The following is a 19,219-nucleotide window of genomic DNA, read 5'->3' as shown; positions in this document are numbered from 1 at the left end:
ATATATAATTATGAAGTGATATGTCACCGATTAAACATGTGTGGGATTTCGTTGGTCGGCGTCTCGCTCGTAATCCTCGCTCTGTTGCTTCTACAGACGAACTTTGGGTACACATGCAAACAGTATGGAATTCTCCTCCTCAGACAGACATTCAAAGTTTGCTTGACTCCATGCCACGTCGTGTAGTAACACTTATGGCGGAGCGTGGTGGCTACATAAAATACTGATTTTGATCTCTTGTTATTGTTTGTTTGCCTTGAAAGTTTAATCATTTATTTGTACCACTACCACTCAACTGTGTATTAAATTTCATTCAATTATGACGATTCCTTCATGGTGTTGCAATTTTCACAAACAGGAGTTTATAAGGATCATTAGAAAAAACGTTCAGTTTAGTAAAAAAAAAGAAAAAAAGTAAAAAGCACGTGTAATCGAAATTGATTGAATGGATATAATCAAAATATTTTTTAATGTTCTAAATTTAGGCAATTGTTTTGATTTACTTTATTATTTTTTTCAGGACAGATATTGCCATTACCTCAAATCAATATTCAGACTTTCGTTAGAATTGGACGCCTCGAATTCGGCGTCTAGAAATATAAGAATTTTATTTTATTCTTGTACTAAATTTACGATTTATTTAAATGATGAAATAAATGTGATTAGTAATGGTGAAATTATTATTTGAAATTAATACAAATACTACACAAGTTTTTACAACATTTTACTACCGTCAGAGAATTTATATTCTTCCTGTAAATACGTTGTTCATAATTTCGAGCGAGGCATAACAGTGACCTTGGGTGAGCTTTGCGTCAAACCTTTGGTATGATACCCTTGTGGCTGCTAACAACAGAATTGTACGTAAAGAATTTCTCCTTAAACAATAAGACTTTTAATATGAATCGACTCAATTTCAGTTGCAAAACAGAATAATTAAATAAAGAAGGTTTTTTTTAAAAAATGAAACTTATCGGGTGTGATTTTTTTAGACGAGTTCACGGTACCATTGTAAATATTTTGATGAATTATTAAACTGTATTAGCAACTGACGCATCTTTTATCATATAATTTAAAAAGTGAAGATTTGATTGCTTTGTTACAGCGTTCACTCATTCCATTACCATGTGAGAAACTACTATGTTCATTGAGACAAATTGTCCAGGTCTTACGGTATGAAGTACGTCCACTTTGTTTTAAAAGTAGCAGGTTTAAAGTAGCATTTTGTTCCAAAAATATCTAAAGTGCTTATGCTTCATGCAAAAATAGCAAGAAAGAGCAACACTACATGTATTAATACAACATCATTTCCAAAAATATCTATTCGAAACTAACTCACCAGTCTTTTGTACACCAGCAATAATCATGACAAATATTTAAAAGTTTGGCAATTAATGAATAACGAACAATTCGATGCTTTCAGTTGCATACATTAACAAATTATCACGTAAAAATAAATTTTAGTTTTATTTTGATTTACTAAAGAAGGATTGTTTAAAAGAGACACAATTTCTTCATTATTTCTATCCTTAGCTTGTTCAAGTTTAGCAGCTTCCATAAAAGTTTCTAACTGAGAGTCAACATTATTTCAAGGTATTCTATTACCTCATCACTAAATGGTAAAACTAATTCAGAATCCCTAAAATTTAATACGCAGGTTGATTTAAATTAGGGTCAGGAGATCAACTAAACCAATCGGCCAAAAGATTCTCATAACCGGATAAAAGTACAAAATGAAATGAGGATTCGCTTAAAGCAAGAAATCAACGAGTGATAACATTAGCAGGTGAAGTTATTTTTTGAGCCTTAATGGTTTGCTATCACTTAAAATAGTTTATTATGCAAATAAGATTTAAACGCTTCATAAATTACAAGGAATTCTAATTTTATTGTTGTGAAATTTCGAAAAAGATTTACAGAAACTAGGCAATTTAACCTGTCATGTTCGTGCAACAGCACAGCTGAAATTTCTAACTCTACTAGCATCTCTATGTTAGGGAAACATTTTAATTGAAATAAGACTTGCTGTTGTGTGTGCCTAGGTTTCGAACTTCGGGTGCGTTGGATACTGGAGTTGGCGCTAGGACTTTCTGGAAAATTTACAAAAGAAAAATTTTTAAACATCGAGTGTACATAGTCTTCAGCAGGACAGCCCCTTACATTCCTTGGCTGCCTCAACCACACGTGTCCTCCAACACCTCCTGTCCATGGCGATTTTTTTCCAGTTGTTTATCTTTAATACTTTTATATCTTTAACAGTGTCACCCAGCCATCTAGTTGGAGGTCTTCCTCTAGCCCGAGATCCCGAAGGACTTTTAAAGGTGGACCTCTCCAGGTATGGCCAAGTCATCTTAATCTATTGCTTCAGATGACCTGTACTATCTGTGGCTGTCCATAGAGTCTATCTGATTCAAAGTTGTATCTGATTCGCCAACAGCCTCGTTCCTGTACTGGGTCAAAAATATTTCTAAGGATTTCCTTTCAAAAACACCAAGAGTGCGCTAAGTGTCTGCGTTTAGTGTCCATGTTTCACTTGCATAGAGCAATGCAGGTAGAATAAGAGTCTTATAAATTTTAATTTAGTTTTTCGACTGATTAGGCTGACGAGTGTACATAAAAATTAATTTTTTCGTTTGTTTTGTATTGAAAAATCAATAATTTTTTGACTCTGCATGCATTAAATGTTATAGCGATTATTAATTTGGAAAGAGAGAAGTACTATGATGAGAAAAGTATGACTAACTTCATCTTAAAGGTTCAAAGGGGTGACCTCAAATATGCTAATTAATAATCATTGACGATATTTTAAATTACGAAATCAGACACAGAAACTTACTTTCTCTAAATAAACATACCTTTCTCCTTCGGATTCCTTACCCGTAAAATATAGGGGAAAGCCTCAATCTTGGAAATAGGGTTGGTCAGGAGACCGAACCAAAATTTGAACCCCTTAATGTTAATTTTACTTTTTGCGTATTTCACCAAACTCGAGAAATTTTTAAGCGAATTGAAAATTTTTTGCACACAATTATTAAACTCGTTTAGCCACAGATAATTCCAGGCGAAAAATAAATTTTATGAGTATTTATTGTTTTTTATTATTTATTTTTAACTAGTCGAAAATTTTTTGAATTGTAAGGTATGCAGTCTTTTACATGTTTTTAAAGAATGCAATTTTAAATGATAAAATACAAGATTTGAGTGAAATCGGTCGAACAGCTTCTGCGAAATCATAATTTGCAAAAGTTGTATTTTTGAAATTTGATTTCTCCGGAACTATTCGACCGATTTTGCTCAAATGTTGTTTTCTGCCATATAAAAATACATTCTTTAAAATGACGCAAAAAATGGTATGCTTTACAATTCAAAATTTTTTCGACTAGTATAAACTAATAAAAAAATAACACCAACTAAAATTTATTTTTTTTCATGGAATAATATGTGCCCAGGGACGGATTAACATATAGGCACATTAGGCACGTGCCTAGGGCCTACGAAATTCAGAGGCCTACGAAAAACTTGGGAGAAAAAAATTTGTTGACAAAAATAATTTAGCTTTAAAAACAACAAATGTATTTTGCACAAAATTATGAAGATACAAATAAAAATATAATATTTTTCGGTAATAAATTATTTTGCAGAATCTTATGATCTAATATATTACTTTTTTGGATTCAACGAAATCTTGTATTATGCTGTCGAATTCCAAACTACGCAAAATGTCGTATTCAATAGACATGAGCGTATATGTTCATAAGTGAGAGCGTTGCCAAACGATCTTGATTCATTGTTGAACGCAAATAATTTTTTAACAATTTTAATTTGGAGAAAGATCTTTCTCCTTCTGCATTTGATCCAAGAATCGACAAATATATTCTTAATGCAATGTGAACGTTAGGAAAAGTATTCACCAGTTTATCTTTAATTTGAGCCTTCAACATTTCTTGGGCAGATTTATGTTCATCCAAACTTGATTAAAATCCATGTTAATAAAAATGTTAAAAGAAATATGCAAGAAAATTTTAGCATATATTTTGAAAAGAACCAAACTCCTAAACATAACTTTATAAACTATATCAAATTTCCCAGATTGCGGAAGAAATCTGATTCATTCGAAAGAAATATATGTTTATTTAGAGAAAAGTACGTTTTTGTGTCTGATTTCGTAACTAAAAATATCGTCTCCACTAGTTAATTATTATATTTGAGGTCACCCTCTCGAACCTTTAAGATTAAGTCCTAGAACGTGAAGATCAAAAGCTATTAAAGGAGGTCCGTTTTTTTTTCACGCTGTACATTTTTCATTAATTACATTGCTTTACATTATTTCACCAAAGTGAGCAAAACAAACAATTATTTAAATGTGTAACTTTTTCTTGAAATAAAATTAGTAAAAAATAATGGTGTTTTAACTATTAGAAAAAAAAAGACTTCGTCGAAGAACATGAGAAACTACGATAACTTATCATTAGAGGCATATAAGTTAGAGAAAGCTTAAAAACACGCCAATAATCATTAAAACCTTCTTCCTGACGCTGACGTTTCTTTGCTGCCCATTTTTCTAATAAAATGCAGGGTAAAATTTGGTCAAAAACCGTAGTTATTTACAGCTTATCATGATAAAAAAAAATGTCTTGTATAAAAATCAAAAGATATAAACATCAATAAAAGATAAGCTGTAAAATAGCTGGTGAATGTGAAAGTTCGAAAGCAGTGAGATGAAATATCTGTTCAACTTATGTATACACGATTTAAACATAAAAAGAGAGTGAATAAATTAACTAGGCATAGAATATTAGAATAATTTATTGTTCACAGATAATTTGATCAATTTACAGATTACTCAGTTCAGAAACTCATCTACTAGTCTGCTACCTACTCAAAAATATTGTAGATACATTAGTAAAAGTTTAATATTTTAATAAAATAAAACAATAGATTTTTTTTAAAAAATGCATATCGTTAATTACAAACTCGGTGATTCTCACTTACTTAATAATATAAAATAGTTTTCATGTAAACACGTCATAAACTTCTTGGAAGAAGCTTCCAAATTTAATCGCAGTAAACAAAAACAACTATTTCAACAGCATCACATTTCCCTACCGGTGAATGAGCGCGCATATTTTGTCCTAGTTGTATGCTTGATCCAGGTTGAACGTGTCAACCGGGCTTGAAAATTTTCTGTCATTCGCTCCGTAGCTAGTATTAGTTTAAAATTAGTCCTACTTAATCTTCTTAGTGAAGGGTTACTGAGATATTATAACAGAGAATGTTGTAGGTTCGTACTCCAAAGTTGAGGAAGAAACTTATTACTTCCAAGCCTTATAAAATTTCTGATATCTTTGAACTCTCACGCAATTATGGTTCCCATTTGGATGACTCCGTGATCTCGTTGGGAAACTAGATTCAGCGAATGTATTGCTTTATTGAAATTACATAGATTTGCAGGGTTGTTTGCGCAATTTAGGCTTATGAACCTTTGTCAAGTAGAAGGACATATAGAACAATTTAGAGAAAGATATCACATAGAACAATTTAGAGAAAGATATCACATAGAATACATCAAGGGTTACGGCAGGATTCGAACCCGCCACCTCCACGATTCACACTGCGTTTGACGGGCTATACCGCTCGGCCAGATTGGCCCCTCAGCAAATTTAAGTAGTAGTAGTTGTTGTTTATTTCCGTCACACTAGCGCTGCACAATGGGATATTTTATTTTATTTTATTTTATTTTATAACCGTCGTTGAACAGCTGACCCAATTTTCCTGGCTTACGATTACTAATGTTCAACGCCGTAGCGTTGTAATTTTTAAACCAATCCAGAAGACAAGGGTACTCCTCGATCAAATATTGAGAAAAATTTGCCTTCGTGGAGGACTTTTTTATGGAACTAGCCCGCATTTGTGTTACATGGAGAGGAAGACCACGAGGCCCTCCCACGGTTAGCCTGAAGGCAACGGGATTCTAACCCATGATCCGTCTACCACTGAGAATATTTCACGTCAGCGCTGTGGTCGAACGAACAGCCATCGCTGGGATCGAGCCCTGGTTCACCTCACTCGAAGGCGAACGCTCTATCCCCTGAGCCATCGCGGCTCGCACAATGGGCTATAGACGACTTTGTAGAAAGCATCCCTGAGGATAATCCGAAGGCATGCCATCACAGTTTTGATTATCTGCGTAGGAGATGGCACCCCCTCGTTGGTAGCCCGACGACCTGCGCGTGAAATCGAGCACTTTACGGTGGAACAGTTTAACGAGGACCGATACCGCACACCTTCGGCCCCTTTGTAGCCTGATCAAATTGGTCACGAGGCCTCCCTGGGCGAGCGGTATAGCCCACCAAACACTGTACAAAGCGAGAAGGTAGCGGGTTCGAATCCCGCTGTTACCCTGGATTTATCTTCATGCTATCCTTTTCTGTATTGCGTTATCTGTCCTCCTACTTGACAAAGGTTTATAAGCCTAAATTGCGCAAACAAGCCTGCAAATGTATGTGAGTTTAATAAACAATAAACAATCAAATTGATCACTCACCCCGCTCACTGAAAGTAGCATAGTGTGATGTTTAATTTCGGTGTTCTACTTGGAACCGTGTCTTACAATCAGAGTACTGTGGGACCTGCAAATGTAACATATACACTATGTTTTTTCCTCATTTGGAATGGGAGCTTTTCTGGTCAATCGGAATCACTTACCAAGCACTCTGTATCATGGAGGTGGTGGTGGAGATGCGTAAGCGCCGTAAGCGTTGATGTATCTTCGTGTTATCCTTCTCTAAATTATCCTATATGTTTTTCTACTTGACTAAAGCTTATAAGCAGCACTTATGTAATCAAGCTCACAAATCTGCATGTGTATATGTACCACTATATGAAATCACTTGAAATACGATAAAGAACACAGCTGCATTATCTGTACTCTGACCCTCGACTTGTTGATATCCTGACTTAGCACGAAATTTTGTCTAACTAATACCATCTGCGAAGCATGCTTCCCCAAAGGAATTTCAATTGTTTCGATTGTAGATAACTTGTTTTATTTACATTTAAAATTATTTAAGAAGTAAGAAAAAAAATTGTAAAATGTTGTAGGAACAATGAAGTTTTATATTTCTTTTAGAAAGATGATGGCTCTATTCAAGATTTTCTTGTCCCGCAGTGGACTGATCGTTAAGACACGGTTCTCAGCAGATCACCGAAGTGAAGCATCACTGACTTGTGTCAGTGTGCGGGTTGGTGACCACTTGGAACAGTGTGCGTAGGGACCGAGGGTGTGCGGTAATGGTCCTCGTTAAACTGTTCCATCGTAAAGTGCTCGACTTCGCGTGCAGGTCTTCGGGCTACCGAAGCGGGGGTGCCATCCCCTCTGCAGAGGATCAAAATTGTGATGGCTTGTCTTCGGATCATCCTCAGGGATGTTTCCCAGACCGTCGCTAACAGCCCAATGTGCAGCTCTAGTGCGACGTAAATGAACAACAACAACAACACCAAGATTTTCTTAAATAACAATTATTTACTACCCGACCGGATGTGGTGGTTAGGGAGCCGATCTCACATCAGAAAGGTACTGGGTTCAAATCCCGCACAAGCCTTGGATGTTCTTTCATTCTTTTTGCTATCTGTCATTACTGTGGGAAACGTTAGCCCAACTTATATGGTACACCTGAAAGAGTGGCCAACAAATCTGCCCCCGTACTGATATCTGAATGATGAGTGCCAATCGGGTGGGCATTGGAAAAAAAACCAATTATTTACAAACATTTTCCTCACCTGCGTAACTTTAACTGTTTGGCTATACAGAACTAGATCATCAACATAACATCAATATTCAATGAAATAATTCGTCACTGTATTATTATGGAAAGAAAATAATAAAGTAAGTGATTTTGTGGATTTTGTTATTTACATAATTTTGTATAGTTTATTTATTATATAATTAGCGAGTCAACTTTAATAACGATAAATTCAAATTAATGAACAAATTTCATTAAAATTTAATCTTAAGATTATATAGCTCGATTTAAAAATTTATCAAGATTTTTTTTTCATTTTTGTTATGTTTTTAAATTTTTATTATTATTAAAGTTCTTTTACCACTTTTTTTTAAAAAAAATCATAAATAAAAGTTTAACGTCTCTGTTGACAAAGTCATATTTCCTAAATTAATATACGTCTAGAAACGTAGGAAAGTGAGAGTTAAACACGTCAACTTTCAGTCGATTCTATCAAATTTGAATTGGATATTCAAGTATAGCCATTATCTGCCTGTCACAGTATATACTATTTTCAGAGCTCGGAAATATGAAAAACTTTTTATATTAGATGTCAGTTTCCTGATTATAATTGTTAATGTTTCTAACTGTGATCGAAAAAGTTTACATTAAGGTACAGCATTTCAAGTAGTTTTAGTTACTAATTTGGATCATGATCTGAACTAATAGTCATAAACACGGACGACAGCCAAGGATTCTTATCTGATACTAGTACTGATAATTTTTTAAATGATCCAAAACTTAAGTTTGCTTGCAACTTTAAATAAACTGAGGCAATTTTAAGGTATTCTAAATGAAATATTGAAGTTTCATGAAAACATTTTTTTCCGAGTGTAACAAAACACATAATTAATAAATCAAAGATTTATCAAGTGAAGATCTAAATTGGGCTATGGATAAAAACTTTTAGAATTTCTTTTAAAAAAATTGACGGAAATATTTACGTTAGATGTTTGAAAAAGATGAAAAGCTTGCTTAGTCATCAAATGCATTTAAAATTTCAACATTAAGTAATGGAACAAGTTTTCAAGTAATGAATAATTATAAGTATTGGGAACAAAAAAATATTACATACTATAATTTTTTTCATACATATCTAGATCATCCAAATTGCAAATAAATGAAACAAATAAAACTTGATTAATTTAAGAATAGTATTTAACTTCATCAGTACAATTTGTTTTCAGTATGGCGCAGTATTGGGATTTCCCATACTGGCGAGAGGAAATAGAAGACATCAACGTTTCAACGATTTTCATTCAAAATCAAATAGTAAGTGAAATTTTGATATTAAGTTAAAATAATATGATTGATTAAAAGTGTTTGAAAATGCAAAATAAAATTTTTAAACCAATGCGATTAAAGAAAAACTAAATTTAAGATGTTAATAAATTTAAAAAAACCTTCATGGTTTCAAAATATTTGAAAAAGATGGAACAACAGGAAGACTATTAAATGTACAATTTTTGTGGTGAATAATGTAAAAAAGCTACCAGAAATCTAGGTCAATGCTTGAAATGCATTTATAAACTATATTAGGAGAAGAAATAAATTAAGCTTTCTGTCTTGCATTGTCTTGTGATGGATGAGGGATGTATTTCTTGATTCATTATGTATTTCTTGATTCATTATGTATTTGATTCATTATGTAGTTCTTGATTCATTATGTAGTTCTTGATTCATTATGTAGTTCTTGATTCATAATGTAGTTCTAGATGTATGTAATTCTGATGGTGTTTGTAATGTTTGATGTAAAGTAGTTTTGATTTTGCGAAGTTTGCAGTTGTGGTTTTTTATTCTGCATTAAATATATAAATTATACTCATTCAAATATCACGAAAGCACCTAAGAGGTGGTGGTGTTTATGATTTGCACTTTTAGTTACTTACAAGAGAGGTAAAACATGTCTTTATTTTATTGCCAATCGAAATTTCGAAATTTTTCCGACATAAAGTAACAAACTCGAGAATGAAAATACACAAGAATTTTAAAAACTATATATTTTTCAATTTGACTAAAAAGTAGAAATAATATTTTGTCAGGTCTAAAACGAAGTGCGTCTTTTATAATTTTTTTTGTTACTATCCTATGTTGTTTTTATTTTAGGTCTGATAAAAATGAAACTATTTTTTTTCTAGAGATCCTTTTAAAAACGGAGTTCTTAAACTTTTTATTTTATTATTATTGCATTTTTTTGGTTTATATGAAACCGATGGTTAGGCACAACTTGTCCGTTTTTAGAATTTTATGCCATTAAACCACATATGGTACGAATTTCCCTTCAAATCTCTTCATCTTTTGAAATGTAAACAATGGTTTGACTGCCGGCTTTTGGAACAGTTTCCTTGTGACTTCATGATTTTTTTTATTCAATAATAATTCTTTACATTTTTCTGTTAGAAAAACGAACTACAATAGAAAATATTAAAAACTTAGTGATAATATTCAATAAATGACTGTTAACACTCTTATTGGATATGGTTCTACCCAAAATGCACCAATTATACTTTCTATTTTAAAATGTTTATTTAATTTGAATTTTCCTTTCGGGGAAAAATTCAATAGCCACAGCTTTAGAAAATATTTTGCATTACAATTAAAGAAATTTCAAACGTTAAACTCTAAATAGTTTGTTAGAAAAAAAGACGGAATATCTCCATTTCTTCTAAGATTAAGATTGGACTTTTTAAATTTTTTCAAGAAACTCAACTGTTTAATGAATGGTTTTAAGAGGACGTGATGGCAAATTCTGTTTCACCGAGAAAAAGCAATTTCAGGTAAACCATGAAGTTTCTAAAGCAGAAATTTTTTTCTCAGAATATCAATTCTCAAACAAATCATATCAGGTTTTCTCAAGATTACGAAAGTAATTTTGTAATAATTTGTTAGCATTTTGATGTTTTGAAGGAAAAAAATCCATCATTAGAAACTTCATGATTTAGTTTAGGTTTACCTGCACTCATTTTTTTTAAACTTTTAATTTGAAATTACTTATGGAAGGTGAAAGAGAATTTGCCATTAAAATTTTCTCCCGTGTTATAGCGTCCTTTTAAGGATTTAAAGCTCGCACCATTTGCTGCGTCTCCTCCATTCAATTCAGTTATTTCTGTTTTACTCTCTAATGATTGTTTTTAGAAGGATTTTTTGTAAATTAGGGAGAGATGAGTTTAGAAGATCAAAAACCAGTTTATTTATCTGTCTTTCAGGATGCTGAACCATCTAGATTCAGAACCATCGTTCCCCTGAAAGAATCCAGCGCACTCGCTATTCCTTGGAAATCAGGAATCCCAGAATACAAGCAAGTCAAGCTATTTCATCATTTTTCACCACCATCTTCCATTCTTCAGCGAAAGGTAATTTTAAAAAATATCATTGGCTATAAACGCGCTATCGCTAAATGATATCTTTGTGGAATAGAAAAATAGCTTTGATATCGTTAACAGTTGTTGCGGAATAAAATATAATATCAATATTTGCAAATACAGTAGAGTCCCGATTATCCGAGTTAATGTGGACTACGACTAACTCGGATAACTGAAAAACTCGGTTAAAACGAAGAGTATAAAAAAAGAGTTGGTATAAATGTAATACTTAAGAAATATAAAATTTATACGAGTATACCACATATAATTCCTATTATTATTAAAAAGCTTACTTGAAAAAACTTAAAAAGTATACTTTGCGAGAATTAAAGAGTTTTTACTTAAAAAAAGGTCCTTAATCGTTTTTTGTTTTACATAACTTTGGTGCTTTTCTGCAGCAATGTTTCGCTATTTTTTAGGGATAACAGGAAGGCTGGTGTCGCCTCTTTTTGTTGTTCTGTATTCAGTAGCATTTTCGACAGCTTTAAGTTCATCTGTGTGAGAGATTTTTATATGTTGATTTTCATCGTCACTGTTTTCATCATCTTCGCTAGGTTCATTTTCATTATTGACGATATTAACGATCATTTCATGGGATCAAGTTGTTAGATTTTGTTTTCCCGAGTGTTTGGAAGATAANAATGCAGACTATTAGTTATTGTAATTGTCTCATACTCCAATTAATTTGTAATTAATTGGATAATTAATTAATTTGCTAATTAATAAATTAATTAATATTCGTTTCGGTCCATAGAAGGTCCTGTGAGAGATAAAAAATAATTCAATGTATAGAAAAATCAGTTTTTTATTACTTCAATGCAGACTATTAGTTATTGTAATTGTCTGATAATCCGATTAATTTGATAATTAATTAATTTGCTAATTAGTAAATTATTCAGAAAATTAACTAATTATAAATTAATTGTTAATTAATTATTAATCAATTTTGAATTAATTATTAATTAATTAATTGATTTGCAATTACATACTCCAATTAATTTGGAAAGTTTTTTAAAAAAAAAATTGAAGTCAATTGTTTTTTAAAATTAACCTAACAGGTTTTTCTGAAAAACTACAGATATATAAAATTTTCGAAATCAATTTTGACAATAAATATGCATTATATAGTACGTGAAAGTACCACAAAATTAATTGGAGTATGAGACAATTACAATAACTAATAGCCTGCATTGAAGTAATAAAATACCGATTTTTCTATACTTTGAATTATTTTTTATTTGGTCAACGTCACGTCAATATTGTAGGTCAATCCTCTTAAATAGTAATGTGAGTTAAACGTAAAGCAGAGTTTGTCCGCAGAAAACAGAACTAATTTCCACACAATCGGAGTTTCCAGTCATTTCCCCACTCATCCCGATAATTTTCAATCCCAATTCTTCTCCCAGTCTAAATTTAAGAATTTTGAACTTACTTTATTTAAAATTAACTTTCAATGAAAACATGAAAACTCTGATATTCGCATTGAAATTTTTATAAATTGACATTATATTAGCAAATCGTGAATCTTGAAAATAGATACTCATTTATAACAGTGTTCTTATAATAGCTTGCAAGATATCATCAATATAACCATTTTTTTACTGACAAATTATATTTTATATTATAACTGTTGATTGTAAGATTCCGACTATGAATCTGCAGTCCATACGTTTGAACTTCGTTGCTTTGTGATTTTGAGAAGACAAGGGAATTTTCGGATCCAGCATTGGAACAAACTACCCTTCGTGGGAGACTTCTTAGTTGAACTAACTCGCATTTGCATTGCATGAAAATGAAAAGCTCAAAAACTTTCTACAGTGAGCCCGATGGAAAGGGGTATCTAGCCTATGATTTATCTACAACTGAGGATACTTCACGTACTGTGGTCAATGCGAGCTGGGAGCAGAATTTGTTTCAACCAGCCAATGTTGAGATTCGAAACTGGATTGAACGGCAAGTGCTCTAATCCGAGCCATCGCGGTTCTTTCCGATAAATTGTAGTAATTGTAAACCGCAGTAAATTTTGAGCATCATAATGAATGAACCTCCAAAATCTTAAGAATTACATAATATAGCAAAACGCTCAGATTTCTGGCGAGTTTTTTTCATTATTTTTTTTATATTTATAACACTGGACCGGGATAGCCCGGTCGGTAGGGCGCTGGGCTCATGTCCGAGAGTTCGTTGGTTCGAACCCGCCGCCGAAGACTCCCTGTGTAGTAAAGTGACTGATGCACGTTAAATCTGTCGAGTCGCAAAAGTCCTCCATGCTCCCATAACAAATCAATACCTCTGGGAGTGCTGAATTGGAGATCGATCGTTCTCTGATTCAGATCAAAATTACGATCTGTGGATGAATGAATGGGTCCGTCATATAAACGGGTGCGACGTATGGTGTGGCAGAAGTCAAATTCTTAGCCATAGATGGCGCCACTGGAAAATAAGAACAATCGCACCCCCTCTGCCTAAACAGGCATACGTCAACAACAACAACAACATTTATACCACTGAGCATTGTCCCTTTTGATTTTTTTTGATAAAGAGAGACATATGTTCGTCCATGCATTTTTACTCACAACAGAGAGAATATCGTGTTTTACACCAATTTTCTGTTTTGGTGTTTTTTTATCTAGGAAGAAATATTTAAAAAAAACTTGAAATGGGAATTGCATTATATATGTTAGTCTAGTTAATTGCTTTGTGAATGAATTTCGTTATGAATTTCAGAAAAACATCAACTCAGTGTTGTACCCTAGACCAGTGTTCCCCAACCCCAGGTTCGCGGACCGGTACCGGTCCGTGAATCAAATGGTACCGGGCCGCCCATTTCATTGAAACTGAATTAAAATTCCTAGGTTAAAACCAAAAATTAAAAATATCTGTGTTCCATTAAAATTTTATTTATTTAAAAAAAGGGGCTCCTGAAGGTAGTGACATAAATTTTTTAACGTTCTAAAACGATTACCCCCAGATGGAACCGTCTCATTGCAAAGAAACAAATTCAGGGTTTAACGTTCTAGTAAGTTAAAATGTTAAATCACTTTATATTTATTTTTTGGTGTAACTGTATTTTATTTTGAAGGCATTTTTAAATAAAATTAAATTAAAATTAATAAATCAAAATAATCTAAAATATAAACAATAAACGTCCCCCCCCCCAAGCGGGCCGCGGTAAAATTATCAAACGTTGACAGGTCCGCGGTGATAAAAAGGTTGGGGAACACTGCCCTAGACTACCATGTATTGTAACTCACAGTGTTAAAACTTATTTTTAGTTTTCTTTTAAGTGGATTGAATTTGGAGATTAAATACAATTATTAGTTTAACTAAATCTGAATGAGTTAAGATAAATCTAATTAATAGTAAGCTTAATTTCAAATTATATTTTGTAGGAATATTTAAAAAATGTATTGCTTTAATAGGAACATACGTACTTTTAATAAGAATTTTAACATGCAATTTTTAATAGTATTATTTACATGTACAAAGAAATATATTTGTGCTAACTGGGCCCTCTTGCATATATCTTAGATCAGTAACGTGTACAGTGCAAAAAAAAAAAAGAAAGAAATCGAATAACCTTAAATAACTTTTGATCTAATTCACACATTTTCGCACACTTGGACTAAATCTTAATGAATCAGGGAGGTGACATCAATTATTCTAATTAGTTAAGGCAGACGAAATTTTAAAATATGAAAGCAGACACAAAAATGTAGTATTTTTTCTGAATGAACATGCCTATTTTAAAAGGATTATGATTCTCGATTCCTAAAATATAAGGGAGCAGCAAACTGCGAAGTATGGTCCTAAGAGTTCGATCAGGAGAACGGTCGAGAATTTGGACCCCTTAACGTCAATTTTACTTTCTGCGTTTTTCGAGAACTTTTTAAGCGATTAGAAAAATATTTGCCTGCAATTATAAAATTCGTTTATCCGAAGACAATTCCTTGCAAAAAATAATTTTTGATATTTATTTATTATATTTTATTTTATTTATTAATAGTAGAAAAACTTTTAACTGCGAAGTTTACAAATGTTTACATCATTAAAACGAATGTAATTTTATATGGAAAAATACAAAATTTAAACGAAATCTGTCTAAGAGCTCCTGAGAATTTGGGAAATATGTATATTTTCAGGGTAATATACATATATTTTTATGGGTTTAGGGCAAGAAATCCTAATCTAATGATAAAAGAAAATGCATGCATAGAAAGTTCGTTATTGTGACTGATTTTCTAACTTAAACTGTCTTTTGCATATTATTTTAGCATATTTGAAATCATCCTCGTAAACCATTCAGACTGAATCTTAATACGTGCAAATCCGATCATTAGATTAGAAGTCATTCAGAGTGACTCCATTTTTTTCTGCATTGTACATGCGGTCTAAGATGCCCTTCCTTTCTATTTATTTTTACATCAAAATTTAATATTAAAAAAAAAAACTTTTTTTTGTAGGACTATGAATTATGAATCTTCGTTAAAATTATGAAATTATTCGTTATAATGATAAAATTCGATAGATAGAATATCGTTGATAACATATCGTTTGGATTATACAATGCTTATTTCGATCATACAATGCTAAGATGTTGTCATGACTTTAACTGACTTTGCAAATGCTGAATAGTTATTACTTGCTATTAATTTAATCACATAACATAATTTTAACCGTTATCAGAATAAGTCCAGAATCGCTACTAAATAAAATACCTCTGCATTTAGTAGTGATTATTTAAAAGTTGTTTGCTTATTCAATTTAAGTTCTGATAAACTCATGAAATTTTTTTAATAGATTTTGCAGAGATTTTTTGATGGTATCTTTGCATTAGTTCCATCACACTCTCGTATGACCTTAACGATGTATGTTTTTATTAATTATCCTGATAAGAAATAGATTAAAGTTCAAAATGAATTAATTTAAATAAAAAATAAATCTTATTTAGAACACAGTTTTCTAAAAGCTATTATTCTATTTGGAGGTATACATCACTTAAAAATTCCATTTCTATTTTCAGATACTTAGTCCTAAAAGTGAAGCACAAAACTTTTTGGAAAATCTTGACGGATTCCAAACATCATGCCCGCAAGTTAAGGAACTGTCTCCCCCACGTATCGCTGCTAGGGAGAAACAAAAAGTAATTGAAATTTAAAAAAAAAATAGTTATATCATTTAAGGCAACTATTTTCCTTTTCAATGAAAATAATTTGTTAGAAAACATTTTTCTACGAGCAAATTTTACACCTTCATCACTTAGGAATTTCTCTTCTATTTTCAGGTACTCAGTCCTAAATATGAAGCACAAAACTTTTTGGAAAATCTTGACAGATTCCAAACATCATGCCCGCAAGTTAAGGAACTGTCTCCCCCACGTATCGCTGCTAGGGAGAAACAAAAAGTAATTAAAATTAAAAAAAAAATAGTTATATCATTTAAGGCAATTATTTTCCTTTTAAATGAAAATAATTCTTTAGAAAACAGCGTTCTGAAAACAAATTTTATACCTACATCACTAAGGAATTTCTCTTCTATTTTCAGGTACTCAGTCCTAAAAATGAAGCACAAAACTTTTTGGAAAATCTTGATGGGTTCCAAACATCATGCCCGCAAGTTAAGGAACTGTCTCCCCCACGTATCGCTGCTAGGGAGAAACAAAAAGTAATTGAAATTAGTTGTTTCATTTAAAACAACTATACGTATTTTCATTTTCAAAAGTTTACTCGTGTTTAAAAGTTCAATTTTTAAAATTTTATTAGAAGAATGCTCCTTTATTACAAACTACTTGCCCCCCACATATGACCACAAGTGATCTGAAAAAATGCAAGGTTCTTTTCTGGGCCAGTGAGGGACAAGCGAAGACATTTTTCGAATTCTTTCAGATATTCTGAAAATAACAATGCACTTTCACGATGAATATTTTTTTGGAGAAAGTGGGGAAAAATACATGGTCCTTGAATAATCCGGTTAAATGGATAATCCAGTGAATCGGCTCCCTACTTTATATATATATCATATAAATGCACAAAGCAATTTTCACCATATGATGAAGAAGGATTGGAAAAGAAAGGAGAAAATGCATCGGTTTCGCATAAAGACGAATAATGAGGGGCAAAAAACCTTTGTTGCATTGCCACAAATGATTGGACCACACGCTGTAATATACACTTTACATAAATGTCACGGTGACGTCAGAAAATTTTTCGCTTTTTTCCTAAAGTTCTCAACTGACAAGGGAAACTAGGAAGTGTGACTCGCCAATTTTGAAATAAACTAGTGGGATGTATGCCTTATGAGGAATAATTTTAGGGGGCAATATTCGTTTCGGCCCATAGAAGGTCCTATGAGCGATAAAAAAATAATTCAATTTATAGAAAAATCGGTATTTTATTATTTTAATGCAGACTATTGGTTATTGTAATTATCTCATACTCCAATTAATTTTGTGGTACTTTCACGTACTATAAAATGCATATTTATTGTCAAAATTGATTTCGAAAATTTTATATATCTGTAGTTTTTCAGAAAAACCTGTTAGGTTAATTTTAAAAAAAAATTTACATCTTTTTTAATTTTTTTTTTCTTCAAAAAAGTTTCGAAATTAATTGGAGTATGTAATTGCAAATCAATTAATAAATTATCAATTAGTTTATTAAAAAATTATTAATAATTAATTAAGAATTAATAATTAATTATCCAATTTATTACTTAGAAAATTTATTAATTATGAGTATGAGATAATTATGATAACTAACAGTCTGCATTGAAGTAATAAAATACCGATTTTTCTATATATTGAATTNCAGCCAATCTATATATATATAAGTTCAAAATGAAGAATAAAACAAAGAAAAATTATAGACATGTGAAAAAAGGGGGTGGGAAATATTCATATGTCGCAAAATTTTTCGCTTTCTTCCTAAAGTTTCTCAACTGAGTTGCTCCCTGTTTGAAAATCGCTTCTTGTAAAAAGGTAGCTTCTTCTGCATTAGATACCTTTTATAGCTCGTACGTAAACGCATTCTAGCCTTTTTTTGCATTCTAATAGTGTTGCGTATTGCAACGAATTATAACGAAAAAAAGATATTAGGTAATGTAAAAAAAATACGTTTCTTCTCAAGATCACTCTTTGCTTTTATAAAACCCCACATTGTACTGTGATAGATATGTTTTTTTAGTTACATCACTTCTTGCATTTAATTAGTTTTGTTACATTTTGTATAAATACAATATATCTTTCAGATTAATTTATCAGTTAACCCTGAAAAAATGAAAAAACCTATAAAAGTACCTACAAAGTCATTATTTAAGAAAAGTTTTACGAAATATTTTGTTCATACGGAAAATGCATCCAAAGCCGAGAAAAATGTAAGTAAGCAGTTTCTTTATGATCCTTTTTTATGTGACTGTTTAGCATATTTATATGATTGGATCACAAGCTCAAATGAAGATTGTATTCTTAAGTATATTTATATAAATGGTCAAAATATGTATTGCAATTTTAACTGCAACACAAAAGCATTATTTTTCAAAATTTAGATGAAATTTGAAACTGTGACAACCAGTGAAAAATTTTGACGATAATTCAAAGCATACATAAAATCCGATAAAACTAGCATGTATTATATGAATCCTATATGGGGTACAGGAAATAAGGCAAATTTTCGATAACGCTATGATAAAAGGATACTTATTTGTATTTAAATCTAAAAGCATATATTATATAAAACGAAGCCTAACTATCAATAAATTTGTAATTGTAATTATATTATCTAAATCAAAGATGGTTAATGTCACTTTTGGCAAAAATAATTGTTCGTGCTACTTCTAATTGTTTCAATATGCCAAAAAATTCAGAAAATAAGCAACAAACAAATATTAAAAATGAAATGAGCAAATTCATTTTATAAACTGCTAATTGAGATTTTACGCAAATACGAGGGTTGCTATTTATATTTCTGGCCTTGGCAACAGTAAGTGTTGCTAGGCGACCGCAGACGATTTTAATCGAAAGTTTGATATTTTTTAACATAAATTCAGCAGTCGATTTACCATTATAACTTCATTTGTGTT

At 31.6% G+C, this 19,219-nt stretch overlaps 1 protein-coding gene across 2 annotated transcripts in view; it reads left to right on the top strand.

The window, feature by feature from the left end:
• The first annotated feature begins 7,741 nt into the window (after nucleotides 1–7,741).
• LOC122272351 (formin-2) overlaps nucleotides 7,742–19,219 on the top strand; it is a 95,324-nt gene continuing 83,846 nt past the window's right edge. For both annotated transcript variants that reach the window (XM_071182901.1, XM_071182900.1), the window contains exons 1-6: nucleotides 7,742–7,885; nucleotides 8,969–9,053; nucleotides 10,988–11,134; nucleotides 16,167–16,286; nucleotides 16,428–16,547; nucleotides 16,688–16,807. In XM_071182901.1, the coding sequence (XP_071039002.1) occupies nucleotides 8,970–9,053; nucleotides 10,988–11,134; nucleotides 16,167–16,286; nucleotides 16,428–16,547; nucleotides 16,688–16,807 (591 nt within the window). In that variant the 5' untranslated portion in view covers nucleotides 7,742–7,885; nucleotide 8,969. The remainder of the gene's footprint in view (nucleotides 7,886–8,968; nucleotides 9,054–10,987; nucleotides 11,135–16,166; nucleotides 16,287–16,427; nucleotides 16,548–16,687; nucleotides 16,808–19,219) is intronic.

Source organism: Parasteatoda tepidariorum, chromosome 7, assembly GCF_043381705.1.
Source record: "Parasteatoda tepidariorum isolate YZ-2023 chromosome 7, CAS_Ptep_4.0, whole genome shotgun sequence".
NCBI classification, from domain to species: domain Eukaryota; kingdom Metazoa; phylum Arthropoda; class Arachnida; order Araneae; family Theridiidae; genus Parasteatoda; species Parasteatoda tepidariorum.
The sequence above is the reverse complement of the archived record's forward strand: the minus strand, read 5'-3'. Positions and strand labels throughout refer to the sequence as shown.